At 40.3% G+C, this 15183-nt stretch overlaps 1 protein-coding gene across 1 annotated transcript in view; it reads left to right on the top strand.

The window, feature by feature from the left end:
* gch1 (GTP cyclohydrolase 1) overlaps positions 1-8305 on the top strand; it is a 66279-nt gene extending 57974 nt beyond the window's left edge. The window contains exon 6 of the mRNA XM_078562642.1: positions 6892-8305. Coding sequence (XP_078418768.1) covers positions 6892-7018 — 127 coding nt within the window. The 3' untranslated portion in view covers positions 7019-8305. The remainder of the gene's footprint in view (positions 1-6891) is intronic.
* Positions 8306-15183: the final 6878 nt, after the last annotated feature.

Below are 15183 nucleotides of genomic sequence, written 5' to 3'. Positions count from 1 at the left end.
CAGAATATAAAGAATGGCAGAGAATTACTGAAAGGTTGATCAGGAGAAAGAGTATAAGAGGAAGCTAGCTAGAAATGTAAAACTGGATAGCAAGAGTTTCTACAGGTATTTAAAAAGCAAAAGAGTAAGTAAAGTGTGTGTTGGTCCTCTAGAGAATGACAATGGGGACTTAATAGTAGATAATAAGGAAATGGCAGATGAAATGAACAAATATTTTGCTTCTATCTTCACTATAAAGGATTCTAGTAATAGCTGTAAATCAGGAGGTGGAAGAGAGAGAGGAACTTAGTGAAATTACAATCACTTAGGAAGTAGAACTGAGCAAACTGATGGAGCTGTGGGCCGACAAGTCTCCGGGCCCAGATGGACTTCATTCTAGGGTCTTAAAAGAGGTGGCTACGTAGGCAGTAGATGCATTGGTGTTAATTTTCAAAAATTCACTAGATTCTGGAAAGGTTCCATCAGACTGGAAAGTAGCAAACATGACCCTTCTTTTCAAGAAGGGAGAGAGGCAGGAAACTATAGGCCAGTTATCTTGACGTCTGTCATGTGGAAGGTGCTAGAATCGATCATCATTAAGGAGGTTATAGCTGGGCACTTAGAAAAACTCAACTCAAGGTAATCGGGAAGAGTCAGCATGGTTTTGTGAAGGGGAAATCATGTTTAAACAATTTATTGGAGTTCTTTGATGGATTAGCATGCATTGTGGATAAATGGGAGCCTGTAGATGTACTGAACTTAGATTTCTAGAAGGCATTTGATAAGGTGCCACATCAAAGGTTATTGCAGAAAATAAAAGCTCATGCTGTAGAGGGTAACATATTAGCATGGATAGAAAATTGGTGGCTAACAGAAAACAGAGTGTATGCATAAATGGGTCTTTTTCTGATTGGCAGGAAGAGAGGAGTGGAGTCCCACAGGGGCCTCAACTTTTTACGATTTACATCAATGACTTAGATGAGGGGAGTGAAGGCATGGTAGCTAAATTTGTGGATGACACAAAGGTGGGTAGGAAAGTTTGTTGTGAGGAGAACATAAGGAGGTTGCAGATGGATATAGGTTGACTAAGTGGGCAAAAATCTGGCAGATGGAATATAATGTGGGAAAATGTGAAGTTGTTCACTTTGGCAGGAAGAATAAAAAGGGAGAGTATTACTCAAAAGGAGAACGGCTGCAGAATTCTGAGGTGCAGAGGGATCTGGGTATTCTAGTACATGAATCACAAAAAGTTAGTATGCAGGTGCAGCAAGTAATTAAGAAGGCTAATTGAATGCTATCCTTTATTATGAGAGCAATTGAACATAAAAGTAAGGATGTAATGCTTCAAATTCTGCAAATGTTTTCTCTACAGATAATTATCCAATTCTCTTTGGGAGGCCTCTATTGAATCTGCTTCCACCACTAACTCAAAGCAGTGCATTCCAGATCCTGACCACTCGCTATGTAAAATAAAGTTTTTCCTCATGTCGCCGTTGCTTCTTTTGCTAATCACTTTAAATCGTCCTCTGGTTCTTAATCCTTCTGCCAGAGGGAATATTTTCTCCCTATCTACTCTGTCCAAACCCCTCATGATTTTAAATAGCTCTATCAAACCTTCTCTTAGCTTCCTCTTCTAAAAGGAGAACTGCCCCAGCTTCTCCAACCTATCCAGATAGTTGAAGTTCCTCATCCCTGGAACATTGTCATGAATCTTTTCTGCACTCTCTCTAACACCTTCACTTTCTCCCTAAGGTATGGTGTCCAGAACTGGACACGATACTCGAGTTGAGGCCGAAGCAGTATTTTATACAGTTTCATCATAACTTCCTTGTTTTTGTACTTTGTGCCCCTATTTATAAAGCCCAAGATCCCTTGTGCTTTATTTACCGCTTTCTCAACCTGTCCTGCCACATTCAAAGATTTGTGCACATGTACCCACGTTCCCTCTGCTCCTGCACTCCCTTTAGAAATATATCCTTTAATTGCCTCTCTTTGTCATTTCTACCAAAATGAATCAATTCACACTTCTTTGCATTAGATTTATTTGTCACTTGTCCACTCAGCCTGTCTTTGTCCTTTTGAAGTTTATCACTATCCTCCTCATGGTTCACAATACTTCCAAGTTTTGTGTTGTCAAATTTTGTAAGTCAAGAAAAGCAGGGGTCCTAACACTGAGTCCTGGGAAACCCCACTATAAATCTTCCTCCAGTCTGTAAAACAACCATTCACAACTACTATAATAAAAGCGAAATACTGCAGATGCTGGAAATCTGCAAAAACAGAAAATGGACTTCCAAAGGACATTTGATAAAACATAACAGGCTTGGCAGCAAATTTAGAGCCGATGGAATAAAAGGGACAGTAGCAGCTGGGTACAAAAATGGCTGAAGTACAGGAAACAGTAGTTGTGAATGAAAACAGAAAATGCTGGAAAAACTCAGCAGGTGTGACAGCATCTGCGGAGAGAAAAACAAAGTTAATGTTTCAAGTCCGTATGACCTCCAGCTCTGAAGAAGGGTCATACGGACTTGAAACGTTAACTTTGTTTTTCTCTCTCCACAGATGCTATCAGACCTGCTGAGTTTTTCCAGCATTTTCTGTTTTCGTTCACAACTACTGTTTCCTGTACTTCAGCCATTTTTGTACCCAGCTGCTACTGTCCCTTTTATTCCATCGGCTCTAAAGTTGCTGCCAAGCCTGTTATGTTTTATCAAATGTCCTTTGGAAGTCCATGTACCCCACATCAACTGCATTACCCTCATCAACCCTCTCTGTTACCTTGTCAAAAATGGTGGAATAGCTTGAAGTGGTCAGAGACTGAGTACTCAGTCTCTGCTCTGGTATTTTAGCCAAGATGTTGATCTGGCTGGTCCAATTTAAAATTCTGGTCAGTGATGACCCCCAAAGTGCTTTTTAAAAGATTAATTCTTGGGCTGGCAATGCCAGGATTTATTGGCCATTCCTATACGGCAGAATAACTTGCTGGGGCATTTCAGAGGGCAATTAAAAGTCTGTGGGTCTGGAGTCACATAAAGCCTAACCAGGCCAGAACAGCAGATTTCCTTCCCTAAAAGAATAAGATGGGATTTTCAGGTATTTTCCCGGTCATCATTACTGATGCTAGGATTTTCCAGATTTTTAGTATCAACTGGATTTAAATCCTTTAACTGCCAGGGTGGCATTTGAGCTCATGGGCTAAATTTTACATTGGAAATGTGAGATTGCCGTAGCTTTTTTAATTCATTCATGGGATTTGGCATCGCTGGCTAGGCCAGCATTTATTGCCCATCCCTAACTCCCCTGTTCAGAGGGTATTTAAGAGTCAACCACATTGCTGTGGGTCTGGAGTCACATGTTGGCCAGACCAGGTAAGGACAGCAGATTTCCTTCTCTAAAGGACATTAGTGAACCAGATGGGTTTTTACAACAATCGGCAATGGTTTCATAACAAAAACAAAAATACCTGGAAAAACTCAGCAGGCAATGGTTTCATGGTCATCTTTTAATTTCAGTTTTTTATTGAATTCAAATTCCACCATCTGCCGTGGTGGGATTCGAATCCCAGAGCATTTACCCTGGGTCTCTGGATTACTAGTCCAGCGACAATACCACTACACTGATGCGTTAAATCCGGTGTGATGATGCCAGGTTCGCGATAATACAGTATGAAGCCAGGCGCTGAAATCGGCAGCCCGCCTGTATTTTGCAAGTAACAGGCAATTGAGGTTGTTTAGAATCCAATTGACTGGGATAAAACGTTACCTGCACCATAATGCAGTGGGTGAGAAACACAGGCAGTGGGAGTTAGATTTTTTCCCAGGGACTGCTGAAAAGGCAAATACAAAGGCTGCCAGTGTGACTGTGCCTGACTTTAGTAGAAGAGCCTGCTAAGACTTGGGTAGTGTTGAAAATTTTGCTTTTTGTATCATTTTCATCCGCACCAGGGCAATTCCTCAGGGAAGGGGCCAAAAAGGAAGCGATTGCACCCATGTAGCACCATTGAGCACAGTGCCATTTGTTCTGTGAAATGCTGTTCCTCATGGGAATTGTACGTTCTGTTGGAGGTACATCTTCCAGCGAGAAGGCAAAGGAGGAGGCCAGCTGCAGGTGTGCCATGAGGTGCAAGAAGATGGGTGACCAGCTGTGGGGGGGTGGGGGGAGGCAGCAGCTGGCAGGCAGAGGTAGGTGAAGGCTCTACCCTGCCAACCAAGTGTACAGGATCAGAATGTTTTACAATTTATTGCGCCCATGTAGCCTTGAAAGTAGCAGCTGGACAGCCAGGGGCATTCAAAAACTGAAAAGGATACCACTCAATAAATGTGCAGATTGTGTGTGATCACAATAAAAGAATTATGCAGGTGTGTGCATGTTACCTGGGAAGCAGTCATGAAGCAGATGTCAGGGATGTTTATCAGCCAGAAGATTTGGATGGCTGGCTGCTGGGCAATAAAGGATACCCGTTAAGAAGATGGCTGATGACTTCAGAAAGGAGCCCACGAGCAGAATCTGAGTGTAGGTACAATGAGAGCCATGCAATGACTGGGGCTATCATTGAGCAGAACATGGATAGGCCAGGTGATGCTCTCCAATATGCAGCAGCCAGAGTGTCCCTTACAGTAGTTACCTGTTGTGTGTTGCATAACCTGGCTTTGCCGAGAGGGAAACCCTGTCAGAGGAGGAATTGATGGAGACAGCCCGGTTCTCTGATGAGAAAACCATAAAGAGGGTGAGCCGCAGCAGGTACTCTGCAAGCTGCTCCACAGGTGGGTCTGGATGCCTGTGAGACCAGGGAGCACTGATACTCAGAAGATTCCAGTGGTTTCCAGCTCAGTAGTACCTTCCTAGCCCCTGGCACTTTTCCTTGTAGCTCCTTGCCATGAACATCAGAGCCACATAAGGGCACCGTGAGTCAGCCAAATAATGTCAAGCAGAGGGGCCCACATAATCACAGACACATATGAGAGCATCAAAGAAATCCAAATCCAAACAATCACACAGATAATGCGTGGGTGCAGCCAGATAATAATTTGAAAAGAAAAATCATTTATGTACATAACTCAGAGCAATGGTCAAATTTCACAGCTAAGAAAGGCACCCATGTGTGACTAATGTGGGACTTTCTTGATTCTTTTCTGGGTGATGCTTGTCCCTCGCTGCCAGGCTGCTGACCGTTATGCCCACTTGCCTGGGATAACTTTGGAGGGCATCCCCTGGTCGCCTGAGGCCGAGGGGCCCTGGCCTGTTGGGCGTCTGCTGCACAATGGCACAGATTCCTTCGTGCCGCGGTGACAGTTGGGCATCCTGCCAAAGTCAGTGGGGCGGAGGAGAGGCTATCCCCATTAGAAGCACCCTGAGAGGTGCCCCCGCAATGGTATCTGCAGCTGCTCATCTGCTGCTGTTAGGTCCATTTTTCCCTCCTTGATTTCCTGAGAGGGACCATTATCCAATGTGACTCCAGGCTCCTCATCCCCTTCTCGTCCTGGATCTGGACCCCGGAGCTCAGAGACTAGGTGATGGATTGCAGGTCAGCACACATACCCAGTATCCCATCAGTGAGTTGCTGGGTTTAGCCCTCCAAACAATCACCAGTCTCTCAGTAGAGGAAGCCAGGCTTTCTGCAGAGTGGTTGATCGCAGGATTCATGGCCTGGATGGACTCGTCCAATGTCTGTGCCAGAATGCGCAACCCTTCTGGTATCTCTGCCACACCTCCGGCTGCATTCCAATGTTATTTCTACCCTGGCAAAGATCCAGAATGCTTCAAAACCAGCAGAATAGTCATCCACATTTATAAACAAGCTCATACCTACTGCAATACCTTACAGGAACTCAAACCCTTCAAGACAAAATTCGTAAGCATTAAAAGAATGCTTTCTGTGTCAGGGGTGCCTTCAAATGGGGCTGTGACCTATTTCCAGTTCATGGTCTGACCCCAGACGTCCCACCTTTCGTGGCCAATTGGGTGCACTGCCCACCGTTTCCCGCGGCCCTTGGTTGGCTTCCTGTTGAGCGGCCATTAATTGGCTGCTACATGAATTATCTGGAGATTCTCAAAGGCAAGGAGTAGGAGTCGGCAATCCGTGCACTTCCGGATCAGATTCCCTCCCCCACTCCGCTGGGGTGTGTAAAATTTAGCCCCATGTCTCTGGATCATTAGTTCAGGCCCCTTGATTACTAGTCCAGTAACATCACCACAATGCTACTGTACCACTGATGTTGGAGGACTTGGCAATTGTGGTGCTGTTGAAGGCCAAAAGTAGATGCTGGGATTTCACGTAGTTAATCTCCCATGCCATTGAATGTGCAGAGTTAAGTTCAAGTGTAAGGACCAGCTCTATCAGGGTTAGAGGGTGGGGAGAATAATTGAATTGAATCACCGGGGTGAGAGGGAGGAGGCAGTTGGATGGATGATGGAAAGAAGGGAGGTGGAGGGGAAGAGGTGGAGAGAAAAAAAGGACATGGAGGGAAATTGGAAAAGCGCAGTGAGTAAGGAAGGAGAGATGAAGGAGGAGGAATTGGGAAGAGAGGGAGAGAATCCAAGGAGATGGACGTGGATCGGTAACTTGGAAGGAGGGAGAGCGAGGAGAGAAAAAGACAGTGGGAATGGAGAGAGGAGAGGTGGAGAATAACAGCAAAACATGTTCATGGGTGGGATGGCTCTGTTCAATGTTGGGGTGGAGATTTGGAGGTTGGAAAAAACGCTGGCTTAGTTTTGGAGAGCTATGCTCAGTGAGAAGTTGGGAATTAAATATAAACTGAAGGTTTATTGAAAATAGGTATTTGTAATTATTAATTGGGTGCAAAACAAAGTTGATGTAAACCCAGTAAACAGCCAAACCATTCTGAAAAATCTGTAAAACTGAGGTGGAGAATAATGTCAACAAACCTGTTTATATCATGTTTTACTTTGCAGACACATGTGCATGGTGATGAGGGGAGTACAAAAGATGAACAGTAAAACGGTAACCAGCACTATGTTAGGTGTTTTCCGGGAAGACCCAAAGACCCGTGAAGAGTTTCTGACTCTTATTAGGAACTGAAAATCATGCACTGGATGGAACAGGCCACTTTTAGATGTTCAGTACGTGTTTTAATTGTTTTTACCTGTTTGTATTTTGTAGTATGTGTAGATGCAGGATTCAGACTGACAGGAAAATATCAAATTGTTAATAGTAAATTATAATGTACCTTGGGCTAGGCCAGTATACTTGTAACAAATAGTCTCTGTTCTTAAGTGTTTAGTAGTTGGCTGTAATGAAATTCTAAAAAATATACAACTTGTAGTTTCACAGCTTTTATGCCTGGAAACCAACAGGTTAGCATTTGATGCAATTAAACAATTGGGAGTTTTCTCAGAATATTTGTACAAACTTAGACTTTTAGTGAGAAACTAAAATACTTTCCCCTTCGTATCTACAAGACATTAAACAGGGAAAAAATTGCGAGTGATTCTGAATTTTCACTAAATGGTTCATCCATCTCACATCATTCATATGGTGGTCTCCTTGCATACCTACATGGCTTAGATTTAATTTATTTTTCTTATCAGTGTTGAACAGTGCTTCTGATAACTTGGAGTCAATGCCACGGTGGTTGAATTTTCAGTGGTGACTAAAGATAATGGCACAGGTCTTCCTCATGTGGTACAGCTGCTTGTGTATTGAGCTTGTGAATTCTTTGTATAGAGTTCTGACTCCGCTCCACTGATGAATTAGGTTCAGCAGATCAAGCCAAAACCTTTCAATATTGTTGTTTGCTTCAGAGTGAGAACTGCTGTGGGTGAGCAAGCACTGTATACAGAAAAGAGGTGCCTTGGCTTGATCCAAAACAGGATTTCTTTATTTATCAAAAAATAATTAGGAATGAGGGAGGTCAATCTGCTCATCTTATTTTATCTATCCAGAATGATCCCTAAAATAGGATTGCTAATTGGTTCTTAATGATTCTAGGATTTTTGACTCCTCTGTTTGATCTAGGAGACCATTCCATGTACTGGTCACTATGGCTCTTTCATCACTTTTGTGCCTCCATGACCAGAAATAGGCACAGTGCGCAAGATGTGGTCTGACCAGAGAATTGTACAGTTTGACTATGACTTCCTTTAACTTGTGTATTACTGCTTTGGTAACATAGTTTGACATTCCATTATCTAAATTATAACCTGGAAGTGGTTTGCGTTCATGTTTATACTTAACTTGAGGTAGTAACTTTAATCCCTTGGCTGCCCCGCTCACATATATACTGTTATTCCCCTTTCCTTCAATTGCCTGCTTAACTTCTTGTTAAATGTTAACATGGTCCCTAAATTATTTCATAGCCTCCCAACCCTCTGTAAAATAAAAACACAATTATTTACCTGCTCTTTGTCTTAAATCTATTACATTTAATCTTGTCAGTGTTCCTTGTTTTAATCCCTCAACCACTGGAGACAATCTGTTCTGTCCCTTCATAATTTTAGACCCCTCTATTAAATCACCTAACCCTAACTCATCACTTCTTCTGTTCTAATGGAAGCAAGTACAAATTTTCAAGTCTTTCCTTATTGTTTTGTATTTCCTTGTACCAGGCCACATTTTTCATGCAGTACCCTTTCTAATGCCTCATCACCCTCCCTGTAGTATGGATTTCAAAATTGTATATAGGACTGTAACTATGGTTATACAAAGGTTTTATCTAGATTTGCCATCTTAAATTTTATATTCTATATCTCTCACTATGAAACCCAATATTCCATTACCTTTTCTTTTACATGAACTTATCCACGTGAGGTGCTGCTTTTAATATGAACCAAATTCCCTCTGCTCTTGCACATCACCCAGCCTTTTCCCCATCCAAAGTATAATTATTACTTTTATTTCTTTTAACCAAAGTTTACCACCTCATATACTGTGACATAGAATTCCAATTGCCATTTTTTTGCCCATTCCGCCATCTTATCAATATTCCCTTGCAGCTTTTTATGATCCTCACAATTATTTACTAGGCCTTCTATTTTAGTACCATCTACAAATTTCTCTAGCTCTCTTTTTCAAGCCTTATATCCAAGTCACTGATTGCTACTCTAGTGTTTGGACATATTCAGTGTTGAGTCTACCATGACTGTAGGTCTCTCTCATCTTCATCTTTTAACAATCTCAATTCTGTTCCCAGGTTGTGCAGCCTTTTACACTTGTCTGTATTTAATTTTATCTAACATTGTTTTATCGTCTTATGTTTTGTCCACCTTATTCTATAATTTGTGTTCTGACTCCTTTGATCTCACTGTCCTTTCTAATTTGATATAATTTGCAAATTTAATAAATTTGATTTGAGTTTCTCATCCAACCTCATTCAGGACAAATCCTCAACCAGGAGACTGGTCTAGTGGAAAGTTGAATTTTCACTATTAAATTTATGATGAGCCCTGATGTCACATTCCAGTGGGTGGGTGGGGGGGGAAGTGAAAAGGTTTGGGGAAAGGTTAGAGGAATAGGACTAAGTAAATCACTTGATGGGTCAAATAGCTCCTCCTATGCTCTAAAAATTCCACTATTCTAGGTTCGTCGTTTGTTATGGCTGCTTTTATCTTAGTGGAGCTGTTCTCTTTTTATACTATGTTTAAAAGGTGTATAGATTTCAGGACAGGCCTAAATTCCTTTTATTATTGTCAATAAAATCCTAGAAGGCATAGGTATTGGTATTTGTACAAACAGCTACCATCTTGTAACCAACTTAATGCATCTGCTCTCATTATTGGATAGAAGTAGCAGATGGTTTAAATAGCTTTCATCATTGATTTAGATTGACTTTCACCATGTTGCAAATATTAGGGAAGTGAATGTCCTATGGACTTCTTGAGAAGGGCAGATGGGGAATTGGAAGAGGTGGAACGTTACGCATTAATCTTGCATAATGGGTAGTGTTAGCTGACAAATCCAAGACATAATATATCGACAAGAAACTTACATGCTTCAATGATAGCCCAACCATATAGCATACCGATTAAAAAATGTACAATGAAATGGAAAAGACATAGGTTCTGTCCCATAGATCCATTCAGTGAGAGTTCCTAATATCAATTAAAGGGGTTGAGGGATGCAAAGCACAAGCAAGAAGAGAAGATAATAAAATCGTGGAACACAGGTTTAAAGTTGATTTGCATAGATCAAGAAATGCTGAGAAGAGCCTGGAAATAAAGGTGCCTGGGGATTTTCTGTTAATTTTGACTGATTTACGAATGATACATGGAGAATAATTTAACTGAAAAATATAGATTATCATATTTTCAGTAAGAATATGAATTACCAAATTTAGGTAATTTTCCCTTCTGTTTTGCTTATGGCAAATCTCAGTCATCTTTCATATAACAGCTTGAATTGCCAAATCTGATGCACTGTACCATGCAGATACTACTTTACCTGATAGCAAGGCAATTTAATGAAATATTTAATTGTCAATGTTTAAATGTGTAATTATTAACCAAAGATCTAGCACAGCCTGAGTGTAACTAGGACTTTGAATTGCATTTTGTGAATATTAATATACTGAACACATTTGAATCAAATTCTTTTGACGCCTGCTCTGTAATGGAGGTGTTAAACCTTTTAAACATAACCAAGTTAATGCCTCCATTAAAATAGCAGGTGAAGAAATTTGGAGAAACCCATTAGGCAGTTGATACACTAATATTTACGCAGAATGATTTCAAGGTCCATGAGTCATGGTACATTCTAAATGCTTAACTATTCCTTAGCAGTAACTTTCCTCCAAGTTTTTTACAATGTTAAAATTAGTTATTTACCAATCAAAATGTTTTATGTTGAAGTACAGAATCAATAATCTGAATTAATTGAGTTATTTTAAAATGAAATACTATCTTTGAACATCGAATACGGTAGAGTGTTTTCTAGAGATTCTAAGAGTGCAATACAATGTGTATATGTAGTGGTATATGAGTCGAAGATTAGTATTTTTTTAAAAAGAAAGCTGTTTCTTTTTGTTTGCTTTTTAAAAATAGCTCCAATTCATTACTCAACTAAAGATAAAAAATGCCAATTTAGGTTTATTGCAATGAGGAAAATCTAAAATGGTTTAATAGATGACAGATGTTGTATTAGGTTCACCGAGCTACTGTTTCCTCTTATCTTTTAAAAAAAAACTATAATTTATTGAGAGTAGAGTGTTAATTCAGTTTGAAGGAATAAACATTAAGATGTAGGATTTATCAGATACTCAGTTTATATTAAAATAAAGTTTTAAATGTTTTTCTCTAATTGGTTCATGCTTTGAGCCAGCAGGAATTTAGTACAGACACTGTCTACTAGCACATCCTATATCATTGGCAAGTGATGACGTTCAGAGTGAGGGATTAAGCATTATACAGTCATTACTGTAAGATTATTTCTTGATAAATTGCACCTGAATGCCACAAAAGCTTTATGACCAATGTACGATCCTCCATGTAATATTTAAGTGTATGTCTCTGTTAATGTGTGTTTTCTTAAATGTATATTCTACTGTACTGTGATAGACTTTAATTTTGAAAGTTAAATACGTTTTCATGTTTCAACTGTGTGACATTCTAGCACTCTGTTCTATTCAAGTGAATACTGTTGCATTGCTCAGTATGTTAATGTGCAGTTTTGCAAAAGGAAAACTGGATGTTGTTAATTGATCAATTTAGCTATAACAAAGGATATATAGTGGACCTGAGTTGTATGCAAATTTGCTATACACAAGTTCCTTTTGTTGGGGAAAAAAATATTTAATTCAGGTCTGTAGAATTCTACACTCAATGTATGTTGTTCTGAGCAACCTGGTATTGTGTATTAACCTGGAGTTTGTTGGCACTAAAATGTGGCCTTGGACTTTGTTGTATCCTCCGAGGCAAATAGAAATGTTTGTTTTAATCACACGTTTTGTAATTGTTCTGTCATTTTTGAAATGCATTCCGTTTTAGTGCACACCAGGGACTGTATTGGATAAAATCACAAATAAAGATTATAATGTACATATGTCTTGTTTATGCAAAGTATTATTGATATTAATTTATCTACATTTTAAATGAGTTGACCATTACAAAGTTTGTTTATTCTTGGAAAATGAGCAATATTTTGCTTTAAATTATAAAATTGTGACATCATGTTGTTCCTTTCATGATATTTTGAGGATATTTAATGCTTTTGACCTAGCTAATGCGAAGATAGTAGCTGCCTCTCTCGGGTTAGAGAGGTAGGATGGTGGAGGTCAGCTTTGCACAAAACCTGTCAGGTGTTGTGATCTGCAAATGAATCAGCATTTTCCAAACAAATCTGATTAAAGCATTAATTAGGCAAACAAAGCTTAGACAAGGTGTGAAACATTTGCTTGTCAACAGCAACTTGGATTTATATAGCACCAGTAATGTAGAATAACGTACCAATGTGGTTCACATTCGGGTAATAAGACAAAAATCAATATCAAAGCAAAGAAAGAGACATTAGCATTGGTGACTAAAAGCCTGCTCAAAGTGGTGAGTTTTAAAAAGAATTATAAATGAGGAGAGGACTGTTTAGAAGTAGAGAGGTAATTCCAGAACATTGCACCTAGGATGCTAAAGGAACAGCTACCAATGGTAGGGGGAGTGGAGGGTTGCACAAGAGGCCAGGCTTAGAGGAAAGTGGTTTCAGGGTTGTAGAACGTTACAGATTGAGAGGTGAGACCATGAATAGAATGAAACATAATGTTCGCAAAATTCGGCTTCATAGTTCCATAGTTTTGGCGCACATGGTGCAGTTTTGGTATCAAAATGGTGTCTGCTGTGCACATATGCGTCCACTATGACCCACATTGGACACCATTTTGGTGAGGGGGTTAGCACAGGTGTAGGAGAGTATCAGAAATATGCAGACTGGGCAGAGCATGGGTCAGTCAGCGTGTAACGCTGATTTTATGCCAATGCTTCCATTTTTGACTCTCAGCTACTGCCTTCTCTTAGCAGAACTTGCATTAAGCAGCAGGAATGATCCCTCATCGGTGCTATTTAAAGGGATCATCAACTACTTTCAGGTTAGTTGCTGATTGATTTCTACTGGTAATGTCTGAGTTTGTAGAAGTGCTGTTTCTTTTCTAATGTTTAAAGTTGGTGAAGTTGTCAGGGAGTGGGGTTACACGTGATGAAAGGCCTTGGGTTCTGCTCAGACTACTTGCTCCCAGCCATGGGTGATGTCATCACCTCCCTTAGCCTACAGCAGGGAAGGGAGATTGAGCAGAGGCAATACTGAGGAGGACAAGCTACTCAGAGGGAGAAGGGCTCTCAGCAGGAAGCCTTGTCCACCTGGGGTCCTCAGGGAACATTTCTTTTTCTTAAACCAGGAACAATGCATTTCATCTCTACTTATGAGGGAGGTGCTGACCTCTTGCAGGCAGACCTGCAACTTTGGAACATGGCAAACATGACACAGCATGTGAGTGAGTGAAAGAAAAATGCCACAGGCATTTTACAGCCAATAAGTACTTTTGAAATGTAGTCACTGTTGTAAGCCATAGTTATTTTCCCCCAGAATTAACCTTAACCAAGGTTCAGTTGAAATGAGAAAATGTTTACTTTTACAAACAAATGAATACTTCAGCTGTGAAAGCTAGTCAAACATGGACATTAGGTAAATCCTATTTGTGAAGAATGTATATAATAAGTGCAGTAGTGCAAATTAATTCTGGATTACTCTAATAATTAATAATTACAGAACTTGAAGGACTGTGGTTCCTCGGATTGATTGTTGGATTAGCAAGAGGAAGGTGCGAAGATAATGAAGTGATTGTATGCCCCTATCAGGAACTCCAACTGGAAGGGTCAGGGGTCGGGCTACAGCACAGCAGTTCTGATTCACTGATATGTGCCCCCTGAGCACAGTTTCCCACTGAAAGCACTGAATTTGTCCTAAACCATTGCCTGATAAGAAAAAATATCCGCATTAAACTTTAAAATTAGTCCAAATTATTTAAAGAATGCCGCTCCCTTTTAGACCAGAAAGATACTATAATATATATTGTGGTCCTTCATTTTGTTTGCCCCTAAATATCTGCCATGGGAGCAGCTTGACATGAAGTTGTCGATATTATTCCATAATCGCCTACAGCAGGACTGTCTAAGGTCTTAATATCTGGATTTTTTTGTTTTATATTCTTAGCATCATTTGGAGAAAAAAATTGGAGCGGAAAATAAGCTGCAATGCCTTCCAAGAAAATGTTTTATTTAGAACATTGCAAACTTGACAAGAACCAGATTAACAGAAAGACAGCTAAGCTAAATGACAACTCTCAATTATTTTTGACAGCTTTCTGTTATGTTCCTTCTATCGGGTTGCTTTGCTTAGCAAACACGATCGCAAACCTATCTACCGATGAGTGAGTTGGTAATCAAGGTGATGCAGATGAAGAGACCATTGTAAGATGAAGCACATGCCGTTTATTAACATAAGTAATGGAGCACTCACACAAGTGCCTTCTGAAACCAAACCCTACTCTAAAACTACTGATTAACAATGGAGCCCACGCTACATAGCAATTAGGTAATACAATCATGTGGTCAAACTGCTCACATTCTCTTAAAGGTGTACTGCACCTCAGATTACCACATCCCTCCCCTTCTTTGCTCAAAAGTACAATTTACAATCTTTACAATATATCAACTATTTACATAAATAAACTATTTACAAATTCAGCCTCTCTGGAGGGTCCTTCAAATGTGTTGATCGTCGCAGTTCTACAACTTATGATGGTTTATCCGAGGCCTCCGTCTCCGGAGTTATCTGTCCACTAGGCTCTCCAGTAGGAACCTGTAAGTTCATTTCTTCGACTCTCTCAAGCTCAACGGATCCAAACCAAGGGGAGTTCCTTCCACATGTGGTGTAGACTCAAATGGGAATGCTTAGCGCATCCTTTCTTGTAGATCTGTTTTCCTTTTCCTGAGATGATCTACGTGTCTCCTAATTATCTGACCTTTGACAGCTATGTGATAGGAAAGAGGTCCTGTCACTGAACTAACTTCACCTGATAGCCATTTGGGCCCATCTCCAAAGTTCTTTGCAAAAACTCTCTCTCCAACAGTGAAGTTTCTTTCATGACTGTGGTAATCATGTCCATTTTTCTGGGCTTCCTGATTTCTTTCTACCCTCCCCCCCTAAATTAGGCCTCATGAGACTCAAACATATCCTGAGACATCTCTTCATCAATAACTGCGGGGGCA

The sequence above is a fragment of the Cetorhinus maximus genome, chromosome 18 (assembly GCF_964194155.1).
Source record: "Cetorhinus maximus chromosome 18, sCetMax3.hap1.1, whole genome shotgun sequence".
NCBI lineage: Eukaryota > Metazoa > Chordata > Chondrichthyes > Lamniformes > Cetorhinidae > Cetorhinus > Cetorhinus maximus.
The sequence above is the reverse complement of the archived record's forward strand: the minus strand, read 5'-3'. Positions and strand labels throughout refer to the sequence as shown.